Source organism: Mus caroli, chromosome 15 (assembly GCF_900094665.2).
Source record: "Mus caroli chromosome 15, CAROLI_EIJ_v1.1, whole genome shotgun sequence".
In the NCBI taxonomy this organism is placed as follows: domain Eukaryota; kingdom Metazoa; phylum Chordata; class Mammalia; order Rodentia; family Muridae; genus Mus; species Mus caroli.
Genome location: NC_034584.1, coordinates 67,334,701 through 67,348,180, shown reverse-complemented (window position 1 = coordinate 67,348,180; position 13,480 = coordinate 67,334,701). Strand labels below are relative to the sequence as shown.

At 50.6% G+C, this 13,480-nt stretch overlaps 1 protein-coding gene across 2 annotated transcripts in view; it reads left to right on the top strand.

Moving 5' to 3' along the window:
* Positions 1-13,480, top strand: part of Mroh5 (maestro heat like repeat family member 5) — a 70,517-nt gene that overhangs the window by 32,078 nt on the left and 24,959 nt on the right. For both annotated transcript variants that reach the window (XM_021184293.2, XM_021184292.2), the window contains exons 7-15: positions 4,875-4,982; positions 5,266-5,382; positions 6,399-6,518; positions 7,358-7,516; positions 8,145-8,267; positions 8,940-9,019; positions 10,230-10,371; positions 12,181-12,276; positions 13,305-13,409. In XM_021184293.2, coding sequence (XP_021039952.1) covers positions 4,875-4,982; positions 5,266-5,382; positions 6,399-6,518; positions 7,358-7,516; positions 8,145-8,267; positions 8,940-9,019; positions 10,230-10,371; positions 12,181-12,276; positions 13,305-13,409 — 1,050 coding nt within the window. The remainder of the gene's footprint in view (positions 1-4,874; positions 4,983-5,265; positions 5,383-6,398; positions 6,519-7,357; positions 7,517-8,144; positions 8,268-8,939; positions 9,020-10,229; positions 10,372-12,180; positions 12,277-13,304; positions 13,410-13,480) is intronic.

The following is a 13,480-nucleotide window of genomic DNA, read 5'->3' as shown; positions in this document are numbered from 1 at the left end:
GACTGGAGGACCAGAGGCATCACTAGCCACGTTCATCTGATACTGAGGACTGGAGGACCAGAGGCATCACTAGCCACATTCATGTGATACTGAGGGCCAGAGGACCAGAGGCATCACTAGCCACGTTCATGTGATTGGCGGCGATTCTCGCTACAATGAACAGGACTAGCGCCTCTCGGCTGTGTATCAACATCCAACCAATTTAGGAGGACTAAAACCAAACAGAAGACTTCTAGGACCAAAAGTTAAATTAGAGGTCAGTGTTACAAAATATATCTGAAAACACTCCAAACAAATGCTTGGAGATTAAACAAGTCACTTCTCAGTGAAATGTAGGGAAAAAGACATCTGAAGGAAAAATTAGAAAAATATTTTTTAATATTTTTAAGTGAGTGTTAATGAAAATGTATTTGAACCTCCTGAGGTACAAAAAGCACTTTTTTTATATTAGTAAGGATATGAAACTTCATTGTCAGAAGCTACCGAGGAAGAACGAACTAAGCCCAACATAAATAGAAAGGAGGAAAAAATGCACTCGATGCAGAGGCAGGAGACATGCCCTAAGTGTGAGAGCAGCCTGATCTACACAGCAAATACAAAGAAAGGAAACAAAGTTCATCACAAGGGGTCACCGTACTGATTAAGAGGGAGAATGTCTCTTTCAGCACAGAATAATTGTCAACTGCACTAACATTCTCAGTATTAAAGGATTGCTTGCAAAACTCAGATTGTCAGAACTGAAGCAAGAAGAAGCTGAAGGTCTCAGTAGTCCTTGAGAGAACGGCAACTTGGAACCGTCCCGTTCTAAGCCCAGCCCAGCCCAGTCGCTGAAGGACATGCTTGCAAGAGTTAACAGATTTGTTCATTAGCTGCCTAGCAAATGGACACAAGAAAGCGGGTCTGAAATCCACCTCCAGTCCTGGGGAGAGGTGACTGAAGCACCCCATCCTCAGGCGATAGGTGTCACCAGTCATCTGGCAGTGACTAAGAGCAGGCGAGGTCTGGCCTGTCTAGTCAAGACAGCAGTTGGCTTGTTAGGGTTGTCCTGAGATTTGCTTCCAGCAGAGAAAACGCCCAGTTCTACCTGAAGGAATACGGTGGACTTGTGTGACCCTGAAGAATCCTGGGGAGTTGCTCTGTGGACTCTCACACACCCCTGCAAAAAGCGCCAAGCAGCCATCCTTGCTCTAACCTCAAACTGGAGACAAGTAGAGCTGGCAGAGCTAGAGGTTTGAACCCACAACCCGATGTCCTCCTTAGGAAGCCAGACAAGGGGAAGCCTCCCAAACACAAACCAATTTTTTTTTAAAATTCCATATTAAAAAATAAAATGAAGTTTGATGCAGGCAGCAGGTTGGATGGATCTCAGAGATACTCAGTGAAAAAAAAGCACACACTGATGGACCCTACAGACAATTCCAGAAAAGTCGACACTAACTTATAAGCAGAAAGGGTCATGCTGGTGGTGAGTCTCGGGAGCTCTGGGCAGATTCCAGGAACTAGAAGATACATGAAGCTCGCAGTTCTAGTGTGTGCCCAAGTCTCTTGCACTCAATGCTGTGAACAACACTGTACGTTAACTATGCCTGAAGGTTTTAAACGGTAACAAATCTCCAAGAGCTTACACCAACCCTGATGACCTGAGTTCAATCTCAGGACCCACATGAAGACAGGAACTGACTCCCTCAAGTTGTGTATGTGTGTGTGCCATGTGTGTGCAGTGCCTGCAGAAAGCGAGAATGGATCTCCTGGAACTGGAGTTACACATGGTTGTGAGCCACCATGTGGGTGCTGGGAACTAAGCTCAGTTCCTCTAGAAGGGCAGCCAGTGATCTTAACCACTAAGCCATCTCTGCGGCCCGTGTGTGTGTGTGTGTGTGTGTGTGTGTGTTGTATATATGTTATATACGTAGATATGCACATATATGTTACATACATATATGTGTTACATACACAGATAGGAGTTACATGCATATATGTGTGTTATATAACATACATATATTATATAATATACATAATACAACATGTATCCATTGGGAATAGATAGGCTTCAAAGTTTCAAATATTCTGATTTTTCTAAGTGAAGTAATGCCTGCCTTATATAGTCCCTGGATGCACAGACAGAAACACTGACCCCCTGCCTGTGCTGCAAAGACAGGTATGCACAAGTCCTGCCATCCATGCCACATCAGCTTGGGTCAGTCTGGGCCACACACACACAGGAGACTGCAGAGCTATCTGGGGGAGAATGTTTCATTTTCAGAGTTTTGACATTCGCATTGCAGACACGAGGCTCCCGTACTCATCAGTGAGCAGACAGAAGGGACTGGGTGAGAAGACAGGACCCCTGCCCTGCCCCCCCCACACACACACACAGAGCCTGCTGCTTCTGGGTAACCTGGAGGCTTCCCAGTAGTCATAGTACTCTGGGATTAACCTGGCATCTGTTCTGTATCCTAGAAAGCAGAGAACGGACCAAGAGCAGGGCCCAGCCAGGGCAAGCAAGCTTTTATCAGGTTCTGCCATCTGATGAGAACAGTCTCCAACTCAGGGATGGAAGACGAAGACTAGGGAATGACAAACAATCCTACCTACAGGGGGCGCTCTAAGATGGTCATCTGCCTTGCAAGATACTCCCCCTTGGGTTCACGGTTTCTCTCATTTAGAACTATTTTATGATAAATCCCTAGAAGTTTAGTTGCTTAAACAAATTTATTTTGGGTTTTAATTTGTGTCAATATTGTTTTTTAATTGGTGCTGCCAAAATGTTCACACATACACATATGAAAAGCTGTCAATTCAATCACCCTGCTACCAAAAAACACTTCTTTTGTGTTGCAGATCTGTTGGGCATTTTCAGGGCTGTGCAAACAGAGCCTTGATGAAAGTAAGAGAGGGTACTCACAAGCTGTATGGGGCTGCTGCCTGCTGACACTGTTGCAGAGTGCAGAGTGAGGGATATATATATATGCATATATATATATATATATATATGCATGCAGGAAATATACTCAAGTAATGATCAAAGGAGTGGATGCATAAACCAGCAAAGGAGTCATTTATCATGATCAAGGAGTACATACCACACCATAATTGTGTGTGTCAGGTTTGACAAGACTGGTGGCACATATGCCTATTCCAGCATCACCACATTGACATACACACACACACACCAAAAAAAAAAAAAAAAAAAAAAAAAAAAACAGGAGCAAAGACCCTATGATAACAGCAGCAATAGAAGTCTCCCAGCTCCATTTCAACTTAATGGGACATTGTCTGTGGTCCTCAGTTGTTGGAAATAATATTATGAATCTAGTCTTTTTGCAATCTTGGACCAAGCTAAGTATTAATTTTCATTTCTTGTTTAAATATTCTTTATAGGATAGTCATGTTGCTAGGATTACAGACGCATGCAACAGTGCTTGATTTGTTTGTGGTTCTTAGGTTGGGTTGGGGTGGGGTGGGTTGGGTTGGGTTGCGTTGCGTTGGGTTGGGGACAGGGTTTAAGGTGGTTCTGGGGATTCGGGCTCAGGTCCTCAAGCTTGCCCAGTAAGCTCCCTTAGCCACTGAGCCATTCCCTGGGCCTCTAATTTCCATTTCTTTAATATCAGCCAGGTTGAGCTTAGACCTCCTTCATCAGCATGTTCCCTTTTGTAAGTTGCCGTCGTTACTCTTCTATTGCTGTGAAAAGACACGGGGACCAAGGCAACTTATAAAAGAAGACATGTAATTAGGGGCTGGCTCACAGCTTCAGAAGGTCCAGGACTATCACAGTGAGGAGCATGGCAGCAGGCAGGCAGGCATGGTGCCAGAGAAGTAGGTGAGGGCTCACATCTAGTCCGTAAGCAGGAGACAGAGAGTAAACTGGAAATGTTGTAGGTTTCTGCAACATCAAAGCTCACCCCCAGAGACACACCTCCTCCAATACCTCTTAATCCTCCCAAAATAGTTCCACCAACTAGGGGCCACACGTTCCAATATATGAGACGATGGGGGGCATTATCCTTTAAGCCACCACATTCCATTCCTGGTCCCCACGGGCTTGTAGCCATATCAGAACAAAATGCATTTAATCCAACTCTAAAAGTCCTCATAGCTCTCCGAGGTCTCAACACTGTTGAAAAGTCCAAAGTTCAGTCTCTTTCGGGAACTCAAGGTAATCCCTTAATTGTAACCTGTAAAATCAAAAAGAAAATGACATACTTCCAACATGCAGTGCCACAGAATCTATATTACCGTTCCAAAAAGAGAGACCAGGGGACATTGTACTCTCAACTGTATCTTTCAACTTAGCTTACATGACCGTTTATCAGTATTTTCTAAGAGTTGAATGTTAAGGTGTGTACCTAACACCAGAAGAATATTAGGAACAAAAACCTCAGGCTCATTGACTTACAGCATCTGGGAATGTTGGAAATGAAGGTCTATTAGACATAATTACAGCCATCCTACTGAGCTCAGATGGAACCTTCCAGAATCCTGCATTTAGAAGGGTCATTGCATTGATCCCTCGTTTCATTAAGAAACAGTCGAGCGTCTGCCACAGGCTGGCACCATGCCAGGCAATGGAAACACACTGAGAAGCAGACTGAACCCTGTCTATGGGGCCCACCCTGTCTCAGGGCCACTTTCACTGATGCTGGGCCCTCAGCCCATACTGGGAACATGGCTGGATACCGCACTGCAGCCTCCCAGGGTTCAGATATCCTGAACACAGCTTGGGGGTACCTTGAGAAACATGTTCTCCATCTCTGAGATCCATCCAACAAGCCAAAGTGCTGAAAACTTAGAGGAAGGAGAAGCAGGGGCTAATGAAGCCAGGGCTTTCCGGCTCTGGGAAAGTGCCTCTAAGCCCTGCCTGCCTTGCCTCACAGATGGCCAGAAAGTCGGTGCCGTTCCTGAACACAGATGTGTGGTCCAAGGAGTTGCTGTGGGCCATCACCAAGTCTGGCAGGACACAGCAAGAGCAAACCCCGGACAAGGTAGCCCCCCACACACACACACTGTTCCCAAGGGCCCCAGCCTATTCACCACACAGGCCCATGGGATCTGTCATGGACAAGCAGGGCCCTTGAACAAAGGGAGAAGGAACGAGGCCTGGGCAGCTGGACTAGAAGCACCTCCCTTCCTCACCACAGGCTGGGGTTTAGGCCATCCTGGGGCAAGATGGGAAGGGTGGCCTCAGAGTGAGGAAACCTAGGGAACTGGTCATAGGTGCTCAGGTCAGGTGGGTCCCGCTCAGGACAGGATGTTGAACCCCACCAGGCCTTCCTGTTCACCTACTACGGGCTAATCCTTCAAGCTGAGGAGAACAGCACCACTGTCAGGACGCATCTCACAACCCTCTTGGAGACATCTCACCAGTGGGCCAAGCAAAGGGAGGTGAGGCCCCAAAGGGGGGAAGGGAGGCGAGGCCCCAAAGGGGGGAAGGGAGGCCCCAGGCAGGGGGAGGAGAGGGCACAGGCAGGGGGAGGAGAGGGCCCAGGCAGGGGGAGGAGAGGGCCCAGGCAGGGGGAGGTGAGGGCCAAAGCAGGAGTTTGGGGAGGTAAGGGCTCAGTCTCCTTTCATCCTCTAACCCAAACCACAGCTTTGGTCATAGTCACACACTGACCCTGGTCATAAACTGAGTTGTGCTGGTCACCTACCGATTCCCTGGTTTCCGTCACACAGAGCTCCGATCCTTATCACACACTGAACCGTGGTCCTATCTCACACTGAGCCCTGACCCTGTTCATACTCAGCCTGGTCCCTGGTCACAGAATGAGCCCCTTCCCTGGTTTCACAATGAACCCTGATCCTCGAATGCACACCGACTGTTAATCCTGCTCCCATAGTGAGCCCTGAAGGTCACAGGCTGAGCCCCTAGTCTCACCACACACACGCTGAACCCTGCTCCTGACGCTGACACTGAGACCTCCTGAATCTGCGCATATACTGAGTCCTTATAACTCTCATACCGTGGTTCTCCAGTCAGAATCTGAGCCCTCATCCTGGTCACACACTGAGCCCTGGTGCTCCTCACAATCTGAGACCTGAACATGAACACACACTGAGGCCTGATCCTGGTAATGTCCTGAGGGCTGATCACAGCATGAACTCTGACTCATTCACAAACTAAGCCCCAATCGCATCTCTCGCATCTCATACATATCTATCTTCACTGCTATCCTGAGCATGTCTGCTCAAAGCTGAGCTGGCACGAGAGACAACCAACCCCAAAAGCTCCCTTTCTTCCTCTCCCCACCCCCAACTCCATCCACCAGACTCCACAAGACACCTCCTGGGTGTCTGGGCTCCGAGCTGCAGGTCCTCAATTGTGTGTGAGTTCCTGCCCCCTGCTGGTGGAGTGGGGAATTACAGGATCCAGATCACAGACTCAGGGGGGACTCTGCCCACAGGGCATTGCTCTCACAGTGGGGCTGGTTGCAGTACAGCACTTGGATGATGCCTGGGCCATCTTAGAACAGTTTGGGCGGAGCACACCCTTCAAGAGGAGCCTGCAGAACTTTTCCCTGAAGGTATCAACTCAGGGTTCCTAGGGTGGTAGGGTGGGATGGGGGTGGTGGAGTAGGGGCAGACATCAAATCCCACACTGCATGAAGGGAAACATAGCAACCACTCTAGGATTATGGTTGTCACTGAGGCAAAGATTTATCTAAAAGGTGAGACACTTGGCCCGAGAACTGCTTGTGCACACTGGAGGGGGCTCCATTCTGTGCCACCTTACTGCACCCTGCGTGACTCCTCTGGAAGACAGTGCCTGGGAGCCTCTCCGAAGGAATTTTGGGTTGGGGAGGTTCTTCATGCTCTTGCAGTCTGTTCATGGTTAACCCTGCAACCTAGAGGAGGCTCCGCTGGCTCTTCACATCTGGCAAGTGGCAGAACTGAAGTGCATGCCTCAGGCTCTCCGTGGGTACCTGTCACTGTTTTGCAATGTTACCATGCTAGTACCGTGGTGACATCTGAGAGGAGAGATGACTCTGGGCCACAGCCAAGCAGGAAATTCCACTTTGCCCATTACTGTCTGCCTGGATAGAAATGTGATCTTTCCACGGCTCCCGGCAGCCCATGAGTGTATGGTGTGCCCATCAGGGTGCTGGGCTGTAGGGAAAGACTATCACGGGAGAGGCCTCAACTCTTCCAGTACCAATGGAGCCTTAGTACAATGCCTTTGATGTCCTGGTATAATCAGCCTAACTCCCTGAAAATCTAATTTCACTTCTGCTGTTCTCATTTGGTAAACAAAGACCCTCTGGACACTCCCCTCCCCGACCTTGCTGGGATCGGGGTACCCCCTTCTCACCACTCCCCAAGTAGACAGTGGGCAAGGCCCAACCCCAAATCCACTCCTACCCAGCTCCACGGCCAGAACACTGAGGACCTTCGGTGGAAGTGGGCCAGCAGCACCATCCTCCTCTCCTACGGCCAGATGGCAGCCTGGGCCAAGAACCACATCCTGCCATGGGTGGACAACATCTTATCCAGGATGATCTTCTACTTCCACTTCAGCTCCTGGGTACAGGTTGCCTTGCTCACCATCACCCCAGTCCTGCACCTTCCCCAGAACGGAGCCAGGACTCCGGCTCTGCCCTGCCCCGATCATGAACTCAGGGAAGCCTAGGGCCGGCCATCTTTGGCCTGTGCCCAAGTCCCCTGCCCTCCCACCAAGCCTCCTGTGCTGTGCATTGCCCTGGTGCCTTTATTACCCTGGAATTCCCTCTGGTCTGATGAGAACCCCATTCCCCCACTTCTTACTAAGCAAATACTGGATTTTCACATGGGGGAGAGCTGGATCCTAAGAGGCCAGGGTGATGCCTTTCTCCAAGGAGCACCATAGCCTGGCTTGTGATGGCCAGCAATAAGTCTTGCCCATCGAGGCTGTACATACCACACTCCAGAAACCCTCACAGACCCCTCTCACATTTTGACCAGGCTCACAGAATTCACACGCTTAAACCAAGAGCATGCGTTCCTTCCTAAGGAAGACCCTACCCACCAGCTCCCAGCCCAGTGGTCCCCACCACGCCCCTCTCACCCTGACTCAAGTGTGCCTGAAGATGGTGGCCTCGGCCTCGCTTCTTGCTCTCTCCCACAAGCTCCTGGGCTCTCAGCCTGATCTGTGCCCTGGGGCCTGACCTACACAGGATGACACCCTGAAGCAAAGCTTCCTTACTGCTATCACGATGCTGGTGGGAGCCATCAGCCGGAACGAAGGTGCCCACAGCTACGAGTTCTCCCAGACTAGTGAGCTCCTGGAGTGTCTGATGGTATGTGCACAGGAAGCCTGCCCCTCAGAGCAGCCCTGCTAGGCAGAGCTTCCTCTCTCAGACCAGCAGCTTTCCTAGGTACAGGGAGCCTCCTCCCTCAGACCTGGGAAAGGGCTAACACAGGAAATACTCCATATACCCCGAGTTAGTTGGGTCTTGCTGGGACCCTGAGCAGATCGGGTATGCCCACAGTACAGGCAGTGCCATTGAGACCCAGAAAGGCCGACACACTCCATTCTGCATAATTTCTTGGCTTGGGTCCCAGACCAATCACTTCGGATTTTGGGTACCCATGTAGATTCTTTGGGATAGTGAGAAATGTACAAGAAGCTGGGCAGTAGTGCCAGGAGCAAAGGGCCATTGATCAAAACAGGTTGGGTCCTGTCCCCTGCCTGAGATCCAACAGAAAAGTGGAATGATTTCTAAGGAAGCAAGAGGCAGAGCAGCTTGGAGCTAGTACAGGGCCGGGCAGCTAGGACTCAGTATTCAGGGCTCAGACCTGGCCTGTCTTGCACCGGAGACCACGCTGGCTCTCTTAAGGGTGGACCAGATCTCACTACAAGGTGGCTAAAGACAAGCATCAGCATCACCCAGGTTGCATGGAGTGGTAATAAGACTTGGTGTCAGAGGTGGGGTCTGCTAGCTTCTGCACTTTCTCCTGTGAACTTACAGACACTGATGGAGAAAGAGCCGCAAGACACACTGGTCACCAGCATCCGACAGCAGACCATCCATATTGTCTCCAGCCTCTGGTAGGTTGCAGTCTGTGATGAATGCCAATCCCTGCCCAGGCTGCTAGCAGGACAAGGTAGAAAGAAGTCAGGCATCAAGGCCCTGCAAGGCAGAGCGGTTAAGCCACTGCTGGTCACAGAAAGCATTTAGTCTGAGCACAGCCACTCCACAGAGACAACACCCTCTCACCAATACTCAAGGTAGGGAAGAATCAAGGAGGCCAAGCATCTAGATCCAGCAAAGCCTCAGGGAAAAAGAGTGAAGCTGAATCTAGAGAGCCAGGGATACAGGACTCAATTTATCTCTCCATCCTCAGACCAGGAAGGAGGTTATAGACCAGGGGGCTCAGAGCTGCCTGCTCACAGACCATAGCAGGCGATCCACATGACCTTTGGCAGGGTAGCATGTGGAGCTGGGTGGCTATCCACTCTGACTGCATTTCCCAGGTGCTAGCCTTCACTTCCTATCCGCCTGCCACACAGTCACTGCTAGCCCCTGCATGGTGTCTGGGGACACAGCCGGAAGCCAGCGGCAAACACCTCTATTCTCCAAACATGCCCCTGAGATGGGATACATACACCACACGGGACTGAGAAAAGTGCTGAAAGAGACTGAAGCAGGAAGCGAGACAGGGAGACTGTAACGTTTTCATGGTAGAAGTCCCAGCGCTGGCTGAAGGAAGTTGATTGACAGTTGGTAGAGTGCTGCTTCGTAGTCTGTTCCTATAAGCCTGGTGCTCTGCTAGAGTCCAGGGCTTGGCCTGCGGATGTCTGAAAGGAGAATGTTGAGGAAATCCTGCATGGATGAGTCATTCAGTGAGCCCTGCAGGTACATTGCTGCAGGGATGGCACCTCGGCAGGCCCTTAGCTAGCATGTGCTTGTGTTCATGAGTAGGAGACTGGGAAGGCTGGGGCTGGAGAAATGACTCAGCAGTTCAGAGCACTGGCTGCTCTTCCAGAGGACCCAGGTTCCATTTCCAGCACTCACATGGCAGCTCACAACTGTCTGTAACTCCTGTTCCAGGGGATCTGACATCTTCACGTGTGTACATGCAGTCAACATACCCATGTACATAGACAAAAAAACAAAAAAACAAAAAACAAAAAAACAAAAAACAGAAGTAGAGGCAGCAAAAGGCTGCATTGTCAGAAACAGACGACGGGGGACTCCTGAACCCTGAACTCTGCCTTCACAATCCCAGGCCCTCAGAATCCCTTACCCTCCCAACAGTGCGCTGAGGCCGCCCATGGATGTGAACAGGAAATCCCGCCTCCTCTCCACCTGCTTCCGCAGCATCTTTACCCTGCCTCAGCTGGATGCCCTGGAGAAGCAGGCCTGCCTCCTCACGGAACCATCCAACATCAACATCCAGGTGAGGCCTACACTTAAGCCCGGGAGACTCCGGGAGACTCCGGCAGGACATCAGGCTCAGTCCGCTGTATGTGGCTGGATAGAGAGCCAGCGCTGGCCACTCCACAGGCAGAGTAGAGGCCCTGGGTAGTTGCCTAAAGGCTCTGGGTCTCCATTTGCCTCCCTGGGACACGGTCCATGATCACTTTAGGCCATGATTACTAAGGCAGGTGGCTTACCTAGGGTGTGCCTGCTCAGGAACTCTACATGTAATAGTACACATAGTCTCCTTGCTGACACAAGGTCCATGCAGAATAGGCAAAAAAGTCATCACTGTGTTTCCCTCTCTCCAAGCCCCATGCCAACCAAGGAATTCACAGAATAGGGGAGATGGCTCTCTCAAAGGAATGTGTTCCCTGATACTGCAGGAACTTGTCCTGCCACACTATGGTGGCTTAGGGAGTCACCTTCCCTGAAGGTGGGCTCTGTTTCATCACACCTACCTGCCTGCCTGGGTCACTACTATTCAGGTCTCACCTGGTCCCACCTCTTCAATACTAGCAAGCCTTGCAGAAAAGATACCCGCCATGTCTCATGGCTACCACCAGAGGGCGCATGAGATTGCCAGGCATAGTCGCGGCCAGGTGTGTCAGTAGCAAAGGGCAGGACAGTTTTGTGAAGTGAGCCCCACTTTGTGGAACAAAGGCACCACCAGGCTGTCTGTGTGCCCTTCCCACAGTTACTTGGGAGCAAGGGGTACACAGCTCAGGAGAAAAGAATCTAGTGAGATGCCAAGATCTGAACCCTACCCAAGGGTCTTACATGTATTATATGGCCATGAAGCTGTGTGGACAGGTGGGCCCTTTGGGAAAAGGTGGTGATAGAGAGAGTCGTTTCTGTCTCTACATCTTACAAAGCAACTGGTGACTGGAAGACTCCTTGACTCTGCAGAAAATACAACCAAGGTGTCCACATTGGGATCTAGTAGCATTGACCCAGTCTCCTGTTTGATGCTACTCATTATGTCTCCTATCCTATCACTTGGGACTGGCTGCCTGTCACCTCTGTGGAGGAATGCTGACCTAAGAAATGGAGCCATCTCCCCAGGTCACCAAATAGCAAACGGCCAGAGTTCCTAATGGACTCATGAGAGTCTGACTGGGCATTTCTGTGACCGCCCCACCCTTCCCTGAACGTGCCAGTGGTAAACACTGTTGAAGGTCCTTACGTGGACGATCAGCCATATCTTTTGAGGACCAAGGAAAGGTGTTTATCCATGTCCTTTTTAAAACCTTTTAAGAGGACCAGTGGGGATGACTATTACATAGAAGTCACTCAACCTCCATGGCCTGAGTTTGATCCCAGAATCCATAGTAAGAAAGAACAAACTGCTGAAAGTTGCCCTCTGGTTTCCACACACATGCTGCTGTCTGCCTGCATGCATGCATGCACACATATACATACTTACACACATGCTAAATAAACAATAAAATTAAAATTTGCTAAGAGCTTCAGGAGGAAAAATTACTTCCGTAATAACATCCCTTTAACCCTGGGATCCTGGGGCAAGACAGCCCTGGTCACATATCTACATGTCTATGGAGCCAGCACTGCTGGGACTGAATTGTTCTGAAGGCATGAGTGGGTTCCCAAGGCCTTTCTAGCCAGTATCCATACCTGTGTGGCAAGCCCCCTTGGCAAACACAGTAATGAGCTCTGTCGGTTGTAGGAGCCCAGCCTGAACACATGGGGAGAGTGGGTGCCCCTGGGTACTGCAGCAGTGTTGGGGTGTCATCCCCACAGGAGCTGGCTGACCTCCTCTCTTATGCAGAAACTGTACTACCAGACCATGGAGGCCCTGGACCACATGTTGCAGTGTTTCATGATGCAGAACCCCACAACCAATGAACTCCAAATCCTGCTGTCGGTGAGGGCTTCCGGCAGCTGGGGACAGGGCAGGGATACCCAGCTCTGGCCCAAGAGTCCCAAAGAGGACATTCCACAGGTAGCAAGACCTGACCACTAGACTTCACATGTCTAGAGGTTTGGAGTATCTGGAGTGGGCAGGGAAGCATCCATCAGCCTGGTCAGAAAGAGATCTGCTAAAGAAATGGATTCCCCTACCACTTGTACCCATGCCTCAGTGTCCCTCGAGGACATGGGTCCTACAAACCACCTCATCTGCCCGCTAAGGTGTCTGTGGGAGGGAGACCACTCAGCAGCTAGTAAAAGCTTAGGAGGAGGGCCTCGGCCCAGAAGACAGGCCAGCTCCACCAAGGCCAGAGGTCGGGACCAATGGAAGTTCACTAAAGAGCCCTGAATGAAGACCATAGCCATTCCTGAGAAGAGAAGGACTAGGCAGGAGCAAGCTCCGTAGGTCAGAGTAGAGGTAACTTGGCCCACTGGAGCCTGGAGGGTAGTGGGTTATGGTGTGGCTCAGCCCAGCAGGGGCAGGGCTTCATCAAGAAGTCAAAAGAAGCAGGAGCTCCAAGCCCTGGTGTGCACAGGTGGAAGTCAGGAGGGAGAGCTCCAAAAGCGACGAGGTATCGTGCCACTTTAGGAATGTGCCCAGGTGGCAATGGCTTTTACCAGTGCAAGTCACAATGGTTTCTGCACCCATTCCTAAGCCACTCTACCTCTGAACATCCTGTGTCGAGGTGAGCTGACCACCCAGTCTCAGCACGCAGTTGTCTAAACCATTTCCACCCCCCCCCCTTATACCAGAGGCGAGTGCAGCCCTGTTTATGTGCATGGCAGAAGGTTCTAGAAAGGGCCACCTGGCACCCAGCAAGCTAAGTGCTTCCTGCTGCACAGGAAGAAGGTAGCCCTAAAGGGTGGTTCTAGGGACAGAGACTGACAAGGGAACAGGAGAAGCTGAACACACGCTCTGAGGGGTGGGCAGGGATGGCCATTTCTGGGGGTCTGGCAAAGCCTCTGATCATATCCACCTTACAGCATCTCTACATCTGGTTGACATCAGAGAAGACCCATGAGCGACAACAGGCAGTGCACAGATGCACAAAACTCTTCAAATTCCTGAACAATAAACACTGCCTAAGTGTAAGCACCACCTCCCCAGCTCCACCCCTCCCCAGCTCCACCCCTCCCCAGCTCCACCCCTCCCCAGCTCC